Below are 14,187 nucleotides of genomic sequence, written 5' to 3' on the forward strand. Positions count from 1 at the left end.
TGTGTAGTATTCCTAATGATTATTCAGGACACTAAGAGCACATTCCTCCAGCCCTTGTATTCTAAATTACTAGGTTATATTCCCCAAGCTGAGTTCTCTCAGGATTTATATACTGGTGCCTCATTAACATGCCCTACAGAAAATATGCATGTGTTATTTTTAAGAAGTTCGTAAACATAAAATTAAGTCAGCAAGTTACCCTTCAGCAGGGTCTAATGCCAGTGCCCGGGGGCTGTCCAGATCCTTCCACACCAATACTTGACGATGTTGTCCATCCAGCTTTGACACTTCAATACGATTTGTTCCAGTATCGGCCCAATACAAGTTCTTTCCTAGCCAGTCTACTGCCATGCCTTCTGGGTAATCCAAGCCAAACTCCACCACATGTTCGAGTGCACTGCCATTCATAAATGCCCTGCTGATAGTCTTCAGGGATACAATGATACACAGGTAAATTAGGAACTTTACCAGTCTGTCATTGGGGTTTGCATTTAAAAACTTTCAGATTTCAGGCATCTTGTAAGGAAGAAGTTCATACAATATGCTACTTACTCATACAATTAACAATAAGGCCTATTCAAGAGTGATGATTTACTATGGTCACTGAAGAAATAAATGGGTTGACTTGAGTTGGGTTCCATTAAGCAGTCTACACGCCACACTGACCTTAACAACTCACAGCCAGCTTTGAGGAGAAAACATTTTGGAATTCTTGGGCTCATGCTGAAGCTTCTATGCTAAAGCAAGGAGCAATATTTTAGAGTCACAGAGACAGCATTTAAAGGCAAGAAGGGACCACCAGACAATCTAACCCAACTTCCTGTATATCACGTGCCACTCACCACCCAACCACCCCACGCCACATTATTAATTAATGATGTTTATTATGGTAGGCACAATACAGAGTAGTAGACAGTCCCTTCCCTGAAGAGCTTACGATTTAAATACACAAGACAGCACACAGGCTGGAGGGGGCAGGGTGGCAGAACACACAAGCACAGTGAACACCGTGATGGTGACGTGTCTTGTGCAGTGCATTTTTTTTTTAAAATATTCTCATTTTAAAGGTTCAGCGCAAATCATCACATAGATGAAAACAATCAATGGCCAAGAAGTCAGTTAGCTCTGTAACTCTGCCAGTGTTTATGGATGGATGGTAAGCAACTAATTTAATTCCCCATTAAGAAGAGTTTCTGATCTCTCTTTTGTCCAAAAGATTTCTCTTTTAACTCTCAACTTCATAGCCCTTCCTATGACAATAGAGGCAGCCATAATTGTATAATATTTCATATCTTAGCCATTCACTGGTATACAATTATGACCAAGAAGCCCGAAGATAATATATCTTTGCCAAGGACAACAATGGTATGCAAACACTAGTTTCCTCCCATCCTTCACTCCTCATGTTTCTAACTCTGCAGAAGTCAAAGTTCAATTTTGTTTGCTTACAGTTTGTGTGCTAGAACCAGTGATGTCACAACAGTGTGCACAATTGGGAATTCAGCATCCCTTAATCCCTATCTACAATGTCCTTTCAAACCAACTTTGGGAACCATGTTTAATCTATTTCAACCACAGTTCAAGTTAAACCAGTTTCTACAACAGTTTGGCCAGCTTCCCTCTCAGAAACTCATTTACAAGCTATGTTTTGAGCCCTTGTGTGCCCAACTCATAAGTTACAGAGTGTGGAACACAGCAAACTGTTGTGTAAGCCTCACCACAATTACAGAATTCTTCCTTTATTAAAAAAAATCCTGATATTTCCATTTCTGAATAAATTTTCTGCTCCTGAAAATGAGAGTGAAACTAGACTGGTGGATATCGATGCTGAAACTTGTACACCATTTGTCTGCCTTATGCCTGTTTCTGATCTGCAACACTCCCCAATATTTCAGTCTCAACCGAATAATCTAGCTATTTCAGTGTAATTTATAATTCATACCGTATTTCACCTAATGCATGGTATCTTCATAATCTTACTTCAGTGTGCATTAGTTAACATCAGCTTTCACTTCAGGCCCAAGACACAGTTCCCTCCCACAATGCATTTGGCAAGATATCCATGTTAAGGCCTCCAAATCTCCATCAAAGTAGTATTTCCCCCCAGTTTCAGTTTTCCACAAAATGCTGACTTTTATCCTTGCAAATTCATAGTGTATGTGAAAAACATATACCCACTGATTTAAAAAGAACACATCTGAATTTAGCCAGGATATGAAGACATTTTGTGTTGGGTCACGCTTTTCCCTCTGAACTAGAATTATGTAAAATTTATTTGTTGGTCAGTTCTTGAGTTTAAATGTTTTGAGAATGCAGCAATAGTGGACTGCATGGGCGGAGAGTGAAGCCTGGGCTCAGGGAGGCTAGCCAGCCCCTGGCCCAGCTTGCCCCTTTTGCACGAGGCCCCACCCCTCCCCCCACCGGCGTCTAGAGGCTTTCCCCCCAGGAGTGCTGGGCTGGCAGTGTGCCCGCCCCCAGAACACTGGGCGGTGTGAGCACTGGTTCCAGCCACCTGTAGTCCCTGGCCGGTCCCAGGCTGGGATTCTGGCCAAGGGGGAAGAGCCGCAGAGCCCCAGCAGGGGACCTGGGGGCAGAGCATGGGCGGGACCACACATGGCTGTTTGGGGAGGCACAGCTGCCCATGTGGGACTGAACACTAGACAGAGACAACTCCCTCCTTTACCTTCAGCGAGATATCTGTCCAGTAAATCCGATTGTCAGTCACGTCAAAATCCAGAGCAGAAGCTTCTTTGACTCCCGTAAGTGGGATGGCAACATTATTGTTGTTGGTTTCCAAAGAGATTCGCCGGATATCTGCTCTCCGAGAAAAGAGCAGGAAAGCTTCTGGGACAATGCAAGTCCTCATATCACTGATGAGCTCTAAGCCTATGGGACAGGCGCAGCGAGGGCCCTGAGGTCTGTACAGACAGAGATGGCTGCAACCACCATTGTCCTCTGCACAAGGGTTTGCACCTACACATTCAGTAGAAGCATAAAGAATTATTTGACATTGTCCTCTTTTTCAATATAATTATCCTCAGACAGCAGTGCTAACTTTCTCTACAGTACATTGCCCTCCAATCTACCTCAGACTTGTCCTATAGCAATTGCTTTAAGAATGGAAATAGTTGCAGACTTCACAGCCATTCAGACCATTAATAAAGAAGATTATTGTGATAGTGTTCTGTGTATGTTATGGAAGTCTGTCTATTAAGAGCTGCACTGACACCACTAAACACTCAATTCACACAGGCTAAACAGCTGGGAAGAGGCCTGCATTTGACACATGTAACTTGGTGCCCATTTAGACCAATCAGTGCACATGCAAAACCTGTGTCGCTCCTAGCTTTCATGAAGACACAGGGAGCACAGTTCGTAGACAGGTTGTGAGATGAAGGCATATAGAATAGTCTTAGTTTCATTAACCGTTGGTGCTAAAGAAATACATATCATCATGTAACTAAACTGAATTCTGTACATGTTCTTATAAGGCCCGCTCTACACTATAAAATTAAGTCAGCTTAACCATGTCGCTCAGGGGTGTGAAAAATCCACCCCCCTGGGCAGCGTAGTTAAGCTCACCTAAGTCCATGTGCAGACAGCACTAGGTCGGATGGAAGAATTCTTCTACTGCCTCTTGGGGAGGTGGATTACCCATGCCAATGGGAGAACCCCTTCAGTCAGAGTAGGCAGTGTCTACACTGAAGCACTACTGCTGTAGCGTTTTAGGAGCAGACAAACCCTAAGATGACGACCAGGCTATAGAGCCCTCAAAGCCTGCAGAAGGGCATTGCTGACACCATTCCCTACTCTCACTATCCCAGTTAAATACAACCACAGATTTTCTCTGTGCTCTTGCTAACACTTTGGGGTAGTGTCTTTACAGTGTGAAAGAAACCAGTTACCCCATTCAGCTGCTTACAAAGCTGTTTTTCACACTTTTTGTCTAGATCTGGTTTTCAGTCACTCACCAATGATCCGATGGACATTAGTAGCTTTCAGGCCCATTAAGTCAGGCAGTTGGTCTATGATGATTTCTCTTTCTGCAGTACGCTTATGCACTCGCTCAATGCTACGCCTTTGCCAGTCGGTCCAATAGATGTAATCTCCCAACAAAGTGAATCCAAAGATGTGAGGCAGCTTGTCCTCCACCAGAACTCTCCTGCTACTGCCATCTGCATTCATGACCTGCACAGATACAAAAAAAATGTGAATGAGAGAAACCCTGCCAATATGCAGAATAATTTCTCCAAACAGCCCACAATTAATAACTAATTTTCAACACAAAATAAAAAAAACTCAACTAAACTATCAGAAAGGCTTTTGGCAAATCCTCCATCCATAAATCCATGCAGGACCTGTCCATCTAAGGCTATATCCTTATAAGCAAAATCCAGATAAATAGATCCTAAAGTGAGGTTATGACTCAGCAAATCCTATAGTAAGACCATGCAAGAACCGCTATGCTGGTTCAGACCAATGGTCCATCTAGCCCTGTATTCTGTCTCCAACAGTAGCCAGTACTAGAGCTTCATGGGGAATAAACAGAACTGGGCAGTTGGAATGATCCACGCCATCTTCCCCACTCCTAACTTCTGGCATTCAGAGGTTTAGGGTCGTCCCAAAAACAGGGTTAAATCCCTGACCATCTTGGCTATCCTCCATTAACTTATCTAGTCCTTTCTGAAACCCAGTTATACTTTTGGCCTTCACAACATCCTCTGGCAACGAGTTCCACAGGTTAATTGTGTGTTATGTGAAAAAGTACTTCCTCTTGTTTGTATTAAGCTTACTGCATGATAATTTAATCAGATGACCCTTGTTTTTTTGTATTGTGTTGAAAGAGTAAATAACACTTCTCTATTTACTTTTTCCACCCCATTCATGATTACACAAACCTCTATCACAGTGATGCCCAAACTTTTCCTCTCGCCCCCCTCTCCCCTTACCAGTAAAGGAATGTGTCCCCGTCCCCCTGGGCTGGGAGCAGAGTCATGGCTAGGCCGGGGGCCAAGAGCTGCTCTAGCATATCCCTCCCTTAGTCATGTCTCTTCTCAATGAACAGCCCTAATCTTTTTAGTTCCTCCTTGTAATGAAGTCATTCCATACCCTTATTATCTTTGCCGCCTTCTCTGAACCCTTTTCCAGTTCCACTATACCTTTTTGAGATGTGGCAACCAGAACTGGACACAGTATTCAAGATATGGGTGCACCATGGATTTATATAGTGGCATGATGATATTTTCCATCTTATCTTCGATCCTTTTTCTAATAGTTCCTAAAATCCAGTTAAACTTTTTGACAGCTGCTGCATATTGACCTGAAATTTTCAGAGATCTACCCATAGTGATTCCAAGATCTGTCTTGAGTGGTAACAGCTATTTTAGAACCCATCATTATCCATGTGTAGTTGGGATTATTTTTTCAAGGTGTCCATTACTTTACATTTACCTATGTTAAATTTCATTTTTTTTTTATTTTGCCCAGTCACTCAGTTTTGTTAGGGTTTAACTATCTTGAATAATTTTGCATCGTTTTCAAACTTTGCCTCCTCAGTTTTCACTCCCTTTTCCAGATCACTAATGAATGGGTTGAACAGCACAGGTACCAGTACAGATCCTTGAGGGACCCTGATGTTTACCTTTCTCTGTTGTGAAAACTGACCATTTATTCAAATCCTTTGCTTCCTATCTTTTAAACCACTTTCTGATCCATGAGAAGACCATCTCTCTTATCCCAGGATTACTTAGTTTCCTTAAGAGCTTTTCGTGAGGGACCTTGTCAAATGCTTTCTGAAAGTTCAAGTATACTATATTGCCTGGATAACCCTTATCCACATGCTTATAGATACCCCTCAAAGAATTCCAATAGATTGGTGAGGCATGACTTCCCTTTACAAAAGCTGCGCTGACTCTTTCCGAACATACTGTGTTTACATATGTCCCTGATCATTCTGTTCTTCATTATAGTTAGGTGGGGTTTTTTTTGTTTTTTTTTTAAACCAATTCGCCCAATAGTCAAGTTAGGTTTACCAGCCTCCAACTGCCAGGATTGCCTCCGGAGACATTTTAAAAATCACCACATTAGCTACTATTTATTTTGTGATCCCATATTAGGCATATCAGTCACACATCCAGTCCTATACCTCTGATCTGCTTTCTACATTATCTTTATTTGCTTTTAGTTTTAAATGTGAGGGGCAGTGTGATCTGGAGGATGAATACAAGTTTAGAATGTCAGGAAGTCCTGGCTCAGCATATAGGTCAGTTAGCAGTCCTGTCTATGTCAGCTTAGTCCAGCTCAGGACGGATGATAATATTCCACACAGCAGGTTCTGCAAACTAGGTGGTTTGCGAGAACTATCTGTATCCATCATTTTGAATAACAAACCATTTTTGTATTCTTTACAACTAAGTTCTACATCTTCTGAACAATAAGAATCATGTAAATCACTTGGTGGCTTTGGTCAAGACACTTAAGTTCTCTACCTCAGTTTCCCCGTTGCTAAAAATGGGTAATACTTACCTTCCTCAAAGGGGCATTGGGAGGATTAACTAATCTTTGTACAGCATTTGACCATCTTAAAGCACTGGGTAAGTGCTAAATATTATTAGTAAATACAAAAAGTGATGGAGGTGGAAGGAAGCTAATATTTTAAAAGACATATTTTCTATGCCAACGTAACAATCCTGTTACAACATGATTTGATATGATTACTGAATTGTGTGCAAAGAGAAACCACTACTGAAATATACTGCATTTACTTTAAACATTTTTTCATTTGTTTTCAATGAACAAACATTTTAGGAACGACTTTTCCTTTTACTTGCATGCAAAAATATTGTACAACTTGTAGAATTCATTCGTCTTTTGGAAATCTTTATGAAGTATCCAGATAGCATTCTCATCCCTGCAACACCTCAAAAAGCACCCCCTTCTAGAACCTATAGTGTTACCCAAGATCTTCTGACACAACCTCCTTATTTTGGAACACTGGATTGGGGAAAGAAGAAACTTTTGAATCACGTTCACATATAGTTTTAAATGGATCCTGCGCATCACTGGAAAAGCCCTGAGGGCTTCCTATTCTCTCCATGACCCACCCCAAAGATCTGTGTGCAAGGACAACCTTCAGAGTCAGTCAACACCAATGCATTAGCCAGGGGAGCCACGGTTTTTCCTAGCACTGTGGAATGAGCAGCCTGCCTCTAGAGCACACACCCCCACCCACACCCACCCACACCACACTTACAATCATCAGGGCAGTGAGGGTCAGAGTGAAGGGGGAAATGAGGAAGAACAAAAAAAACCAAGTCTTTCTTTCTCAGCATAATGCAGAGCCTGCTGGTTATTTAAAAAAAAAAAAAAAAAAAGTAATTTCTAATTTCTTCCAAATACTTTGCTAAAGTAGTGGCTGGAAAAAAAATTAAATATGGAATACCACAATAGTCTCCAAACACATTTTCTTTTTGATCAGAAGTGATTATGTCGCAAAACTGTCTGGTATTGCTCAATTTTCCTCATCCCACATTGGGAACCCAATCCTGTGAGCCTTCCCTCCTTGGACAGAAATCCTTCTGAAAACAATAGAAGCTCTGTATGTTTGCTGGCTTGGATGAATGGGCTCTAAATCTGTCTTAGAAATAAATTCAAAATGACTCCAGGAAATGGTCACATCAAAAAGTTTTAGCCCATTAGTGTACACTGTATATTTACACACACACACACACACACACACACACACACACTTCACAAAAATAAGGTAGGCATTACATTTTACTTCATGAAATTTATACTGCTACATGCATTAAAACTGTGCCCTTATTCTACTTCAGAAACTTTCAACATCTGCTGACTTCCCCCATTTTTTCTAGCTGCATGGCTCCCCGGCATACTTTTTTTGACAAATGAGGTGCCTGAACAAAGGATGGATGCTTAACTGAAGAACCATGAAACTGCTCTAAAAAGTATCTATAAAGGCAAGCTGTGACTAACACCTTCTGCTCAAACCACCAGTCTCTCCACCCCTTCAAGCCACCAGTCTCTCTAATCAGTGTGCAGAGCCCCCTTTTACAAAAATTTTCACCGGTAAAGAAAACATCTCCACCCTTAAGTGGAACTCATCAGCCACATTTTATCTTATCAGCATCTTGCTGACTTTCACAGTTGTTCTAATTCTCTGTGCTGACTTCACTTTTTTCCTCCCTAAGCCATAAAGATAAGCCACTTGTCTGTAACTAATTAATTCACAATAATTAGCGCTTGCTAAGCAGAACAGCCAGCTATGGGGCATGCCTAGACAAACAGATCCTATAAGGGGAAGTGACCAAATAAAATAAACAGTAGTCATCATTAAAATGTCACCAGTTACCAAAAGTAACCACCACACTGCATTAGCTAAGCTACCACACTTTCACCCTGTACTTAACAATAGAACACAATTGTGATATCAGAGACAATGTCATGGGAACTGCTGGTAAAAAGATTACTTAAAAAGTGTGCACTGTAAACTAAATGGAAGCTCACATAAGCTTTAAATGGCAACTTAGGCTACTAAAACAGTGCAATCAACCATCTACTTGCCATGAAAGGAAAGTACGGGAGGGGGAAGGGAGGAGAAGAGAAAAGAAACCATTACCTAGCCGTTTGTAAATTTCTGGTTTGGAGTGTATAAGGAGATTACTTACCTGCAACTGGAGGTTCTTCGTGATGTGGGGTCCATATCTGTATTTTACTGTGGGTTATGCATGCGCACCATGTGCTGGGAGACAGAGAATTTGAAACTAGTGTCCAGTGGTCTGCACATGCACCCTGTCTCACTTGGTGCCTCCAACAGAGGCAGTAAAGTGGGGGATGGACCAACCGCCTCTTCAGTTCCTTCTCTACTGTGAATAAGGGAGGGTGGGCTTTGGAATCCACTTCTCAAAGAACCTCCAGTTACAGGTAAGTAACCTCCTCTAGCTCCTCGAGTGATGGTCCCTATTGTATTCCACTGTGGGTGATTGACAAGCAGTATCTAAGCAGGTGGAGAGTGAGAGGCTGAAGCTGGTAGGATTGAATGGATAACTGCCATCCCAAAGGAGGCATCAGCAGCTGAGTCCTGTACCAGGGCATAATGCCTGGTAATTGTGTGAATGGAGCTCCATGTGGCCAGTTTACAGGTATCTAGGAGGAGTACATCCTGTGATTGTTGCTTGAGCTCTAGTGCAGTGAACTCATACCTCTGTAGGGGGAGGGAGGCAGGCTCGAGAGTTGATAGAATAGAATGCAGCCAGAGACCCATTTGTAAATTCTCTGGGTGGAGATGGCGCGCCCTCTGACTCTCTTCACTACAGGGACAAAAACAATCTCAGAGACTTCCTGATTGGTTCTGTTCTCTGCTGGTAAAAGGCCAAAGCTTGTCGGACGTCGACAGAGCGGAGTCTATGTTATTTTAGAGATGTATGCGGTTTTGGGAAGAATACAGGTAAGTGAATGGATTGGTTAAGGTGAAATTCCATAATCACTTTAGGGATAAATTTGGGATGTAAGTTTAAAGAAACTTTATCTTTATGAAACACAGTGTATGGACGGTCTGACTTCACTGACGTAATTACAAGAAAGGAGACCTTCATGAAGAGGACGGACATGGAGCAAGTAGCTAAAGGCTCAAAGGGGGCACTTGTCAGTACTGAAAAAACAAGTTTCAAGTCCAATTGGGTGCAATCTTTTGAGGAGATTGGAAAACTCTTATCAGGCCTTTCCAGAAGTCAGAACCGATGGATTAGTGGCTGTGTGAAAATAGAGTAGCCCTCAGTAGGTTAATGGAATGCACTGATTGCTGCCAAGTAGATTCACAAGATACTAAAGGAGAGACCTGATGTCTTCAAAGTTAGGATATAGTGTAGGATGAGTGGAATATCTGTAGCTTCTGGTAGAACACCTCTTTGTTGTGTCCATGATGAGAAACGTTTCCATTTAGCTAGGTCACATTTCCTAGTCAAGTCCTTTCTGCTATCAGAGAGTATCTCTCACAGGGCTGAGGAGCATGTACAGTCTAGGGATGATGCCCATCCAAATACCATGTCCTGAGCAGATATGCCAAACCCGCGGGGGGGGAGACACACAGAAATTGGGCTTGTTTTTGGCTTAATTGGCTGGAGTTGCTTGTTAGTTAGTTTTTGGCTTGTAGGTTGTTGGGCTTGTAGTTTGTTGCTTGTTGTAGCTTGTTGCCTTTTTTTTTTTTTAAATCGGCTCCCAGCAAGCCGGGGAAAGGTGCGGACAGAGTCAGGGGTGCACAGCGGGCTCACCACAGTCCCAGATTGCACACTGGGGGAATCTAGTCACAGAGTGTTGGGGTTCTTAGGGATTGCTTTCTGTTTTGGCCTGGTTTTGAAATGGGATTAGTTTGACTTTTGGTTTATTGTGAAAGTTGGGGTGCTTATTTACCAGGTGAAAGTTGGCAACTGTGGTCCTGAGGTGGAGTGGTCATGGATTAGGGTGTTCGATCCTGCCATTGTATTGGGTAAGGAGCTCAGGAAATATTGGGAGCGAAACTGGCAGACGAGACAACATGCACAGGATGTTGGGGAACCAGAACTGTCTAGGCCAAAAAGAGGTGATCAGGATGACTGCTGCCCTGTCCTGCCAGATCTTGCATAGCACTCATGGCAGAAGCAGCAGTGGAGGCAAGGCATAGTTTAACTGCTCTGATCAGGAAAGAAGGAGAGCATCATCCTGGGAGTGGTAACTTAGGGTGGTGCACTTCTTGTTGGCCTGGGAAGCAAACACATCTCTTGTTAGGGTTCCCTATCATGTGAAAATGCCACGCACCACTGTGTTGTGATTTTCCCACTTGCAGTCAATAGCGAAATGACTGCTAAGGGAATGAGAGAGTACATTCTGCGTCCCCAGAAGCTAGGCTGCACATAGAGAGATCTGACTGCTGATGCATCAGTTCCAGAGATTGACTGCTTCCGCACACAGAGAGGTAGATCTTGCTCCACCTTGCTTGTTGATGTAGAAGACCGTCATGGTGTTGTCTGATGTTATCAGGATTCCAGGGCATTGATGTGCATTCTGGACTCTTGAGTTGTCCATGTTCCTTGCACCGTGTGGTTGCCCACATGGGCTCCCCAAACTAGTAGGGACGCATCTGTAATGATGGCCTTGTTCAGCAAAGAGGGGAGAGAGGGGACCCACACACATACAGGATGAGGATTTGTCCTTGGTGGGAACGGTCAGCGTGAGGTTTGTGGAATGATCGCTTGGGGAATAAACCAACTGTAGCCATGTTTGAAGGCAACGAAGGTGGAGACTTGCGAATGGAGTGATGGACATGCACGTGGCCATGTGGCCAAGTAGCGACAGACACCATTTCACTGTTACCTGAAGGTTGCTCAAGATGTGAGCTAGGATATCGTTCATGGTCTGGAACTTGTCTGTATACTCTTGCAGTGACAGAGTTCAAGGTTGCTCCAATGAAATCCAAAGATTGCATGTGGGTAAGAACCGATTTTTCAATGTTTACTCTGACTCCCAGTGAGGAAAGGAGGCAGAGCATTATAGAGATTGACGTATAGGCTTCTTGGCATGATTTGGTGGTGAAGAGCCAGTCATTAAAGTAAGGGAAAACAATGTCTGACATGAGCTGCTACCACTGAAAATATCTTGTTAAAGACTCTATGGGCAGTAGCTATCCCAAAGGGTAGAACTCTGTATTGGAAATGTCTGGAGCCCATAAATCTGAGAAATAGTCTGTGGTGGGATAAATATTGATGTGAAAGGGATGGCGGTACCAACTGAGCATGGTCTAGAGCCAGCGGAGCCCAATGTTTCTGGCCTTCTTGTCTTACCTGTGGGCCTTAGGACAACCTAAGTCCTCATGGGCTGAACTGGTGGATTTGCTTGCAGGCACAGCCGATTTCTTTGAAGTGGACTTAGAGGAAGACTTATTCCCATGCTTATGAGAGTGCTTCCTAACTTCCCAAGTAGGCCGTGCCATGAGATGTGTGGGGCTGGATTCCCTGGCACCGGGGTCAGAATCTGGAGCAGGAGGCACGCTACTTGCTAACTCAGACCAATGTATGGGGGGTTCCCAATTGCCGTCTCATTGCCTTCTCCATGAGATACTTGCAGAGATGAAATGCCCACCCTTCTTGGGTACGGCTCGGGAAGGACTGGCAAATTCTGCACCGAACCATGATATGAGCTTCTCCCAAGCAGCAGAGGCAGTATTGGTAGTTATCAATGATTAAGGAGGACTGTGGACAGTGTCACACCCCAATGGCCCCCTCTCTCAGGGGGTCCCCCTGGGGGAGGCAGATCAGCATTGTATGTTGCCAACGCTGTTGCAATCATCGCAAGGCATTTTGGAAAGGGTTAAAGGTGTGAGTGTAGAGTGGAAGATTCCTTTGCAGGTTGCGAGAGGCTGAAGAGGGAGGGAAAGAGCAAAAAACGGGTTAACTCAATGCTTCAGCTAGCTCAGTCCAAAAATAAAACACTGGCCCCAGTCTAAGGTCACGGCACTCAACTAGAAGTCCACAGCTGCGTTCATATCTTACCCAACCCCAGTCAGCCATAAGAAAGGAGAACTAAGCTGAGGAGGACTGCAAAAATTGCGAAACCTAGGGAGACAGTAAAGGCCAGCAAGGGGAAAAACAACCGTCTCATATCCCTGAAGCTGGTGTGTTTTAGGAAAGCTGAGGACGCCACAGAAAGCTGGTTTGAACTGGTAAAAAAAGCACAAAAAACAGAGGTCCCTAAACAAAATGCCCCCCCAAAAACCCAGGACTTAAAACCTTCCTAAGAGCTAAAGCAAGTTGGAGATTGACAGCGAACCCTGGACGACCTGTGCACAGGACAGAACTCCCGTCCACCCTCTTCTTCTTACATTATACCTGGGCTTGGCCAGCATCGGGTAGTGCGTGAGAGTATGAAAGTGGGTTAGGGCTTGGGGCACTAACCCTTTCTTCTTTCCTCTAAGTGACGTGGGGAACCCTCAGCACTCTCCGCTGTTATTTTATTATTTTATTAATAAAGCTTTAAAACTTAGACCCTTGGTGTGCTCCTTCATCTCCTCCCCTAACAATCCTGCAGCCTCAGCCTAATCACCTGACGCCTCAGGCAGATTGGTAACATTAATCTGTCACAACAGCAGGCGCAGAGTTTGAAACCTAGAGTTCTGGGCACAGTCTGATACCCAGAGTACGATGGGTTCCTCCGTAGCTTAATCGAACTCTAAAAAGATGCTAAAAACTATTAAAATTACTAAATCTATAAACGTTAAGAACTATTAAAACCCAGGTCTTTGTCCTCCTCTGTTGCATCCAACTGATCAGTCCCCAGTTTATAGCAAAAATTCTTGTTGCGTGACCTTTTACTTTGTACTATTAAATTTCATCCCACTTCTGTTACTCCAGTTTTCAAGGTTGTCCAAATCTTCTTGTATGATATTCCAGTCCTCTTCCATATTGGCACTACTTCCCAACTTTGTGTAATCCACAAATTTTATTACCACACTCCTACTTTTTCTGTCAAGATCATTAATGAAAATGTTAAATAACACTGGTCCCAAGACTGATCCTTGAGGAACTCTACTAGTAACCTCCCTCCGTCCTAGCAGTTCACCTTTCAGTATGATCCGTTGTCGTCTTCTCTTAAACCAGTTCCTTACCCACCTTTCAATTCTTGTATTAATCCGCATCTTCTCCAATTTAACTAATAATTTACAATGTGTAACTGTATCAAAGACTTTACTGAAATCCACGTAGATTAGATCTACAGCATGTCCTTTGTCTTGAAAATTGGTTATCTTCTCAAAGAAAGAGATCAGGTTACTCTGGCATGATCTACCTTTCGTAAAACCATGTTGTATTTTATCCCAATTACTGTTTACCTCTATGTCCTTAACTACTCTTTCAAAATTTGTTCTTCGTTCTTGCATACAATTGAGGTCAAACTAAGAGGCCTGTCGTTTCCCAGATCACTTTTTCCCACCTTTCATAAATATAGGTAACATATTTGCAATTCTCCAGTCATAGAGTACGACCCCTAAGTTTACAGAGTCATTGAAAATCTTTGCTAATGGGCTTACAATTTCACGTGCCAGTTCCTTTGATACGCTTGCATGGAGATTATCTGGGCCCCCAGATTCTGTCCCATTAAACTGTTTGAGTTTGGCTTCCACTTCAGATATAGTAATTTCTA

At 43.1% G+C, this 14,187-nt stretch overlaps 1 protein-coding gene across 2 annotated transcripts in view; it reads right to left on the reverse strand.

The window, feature by feature from the left end:
• Positions 1–14,187, reverse strand: part of LRP6 (LDL receptor related protein 6) — a 197,294-nt gene that overhangs the window by 49,957 nt on the left and 133,150 nt on the right. For both annotated transcript variants that reach the window (XM_054038646.1, XM_054038639.1), the window contains 3 exons: positions 3,972–4,188; positions 2,684–2,973; positions 200–426 (listed from right to left, as the gene is read on the reverse strand). In XM_054038646.1, the coding sequence (XP_053894621.1) occupies positions 200–426; positions 2,684–2,973; positions 3,972–4,188 (734 nt within the window). The remainder of the gene's footprint in view (positions 1–199; positions 427–2,683; positions 2,974–3,971; positions 4,189–14,187) is intronic.

This window comes from Malaclemys terrapin, chromosome 1 (genome assembly GCF_027887155.1).
Source record: "Malaclemys terrapin pileata isolate rMalTer1 chromosome 1, rMalTer1.hap1, whole genome shotgun sequence".
NCBI lineage: Eukaryota > Metazoa > Chordata > Testudines > Emydidae > Malaclemys > Malaclemys terrapin.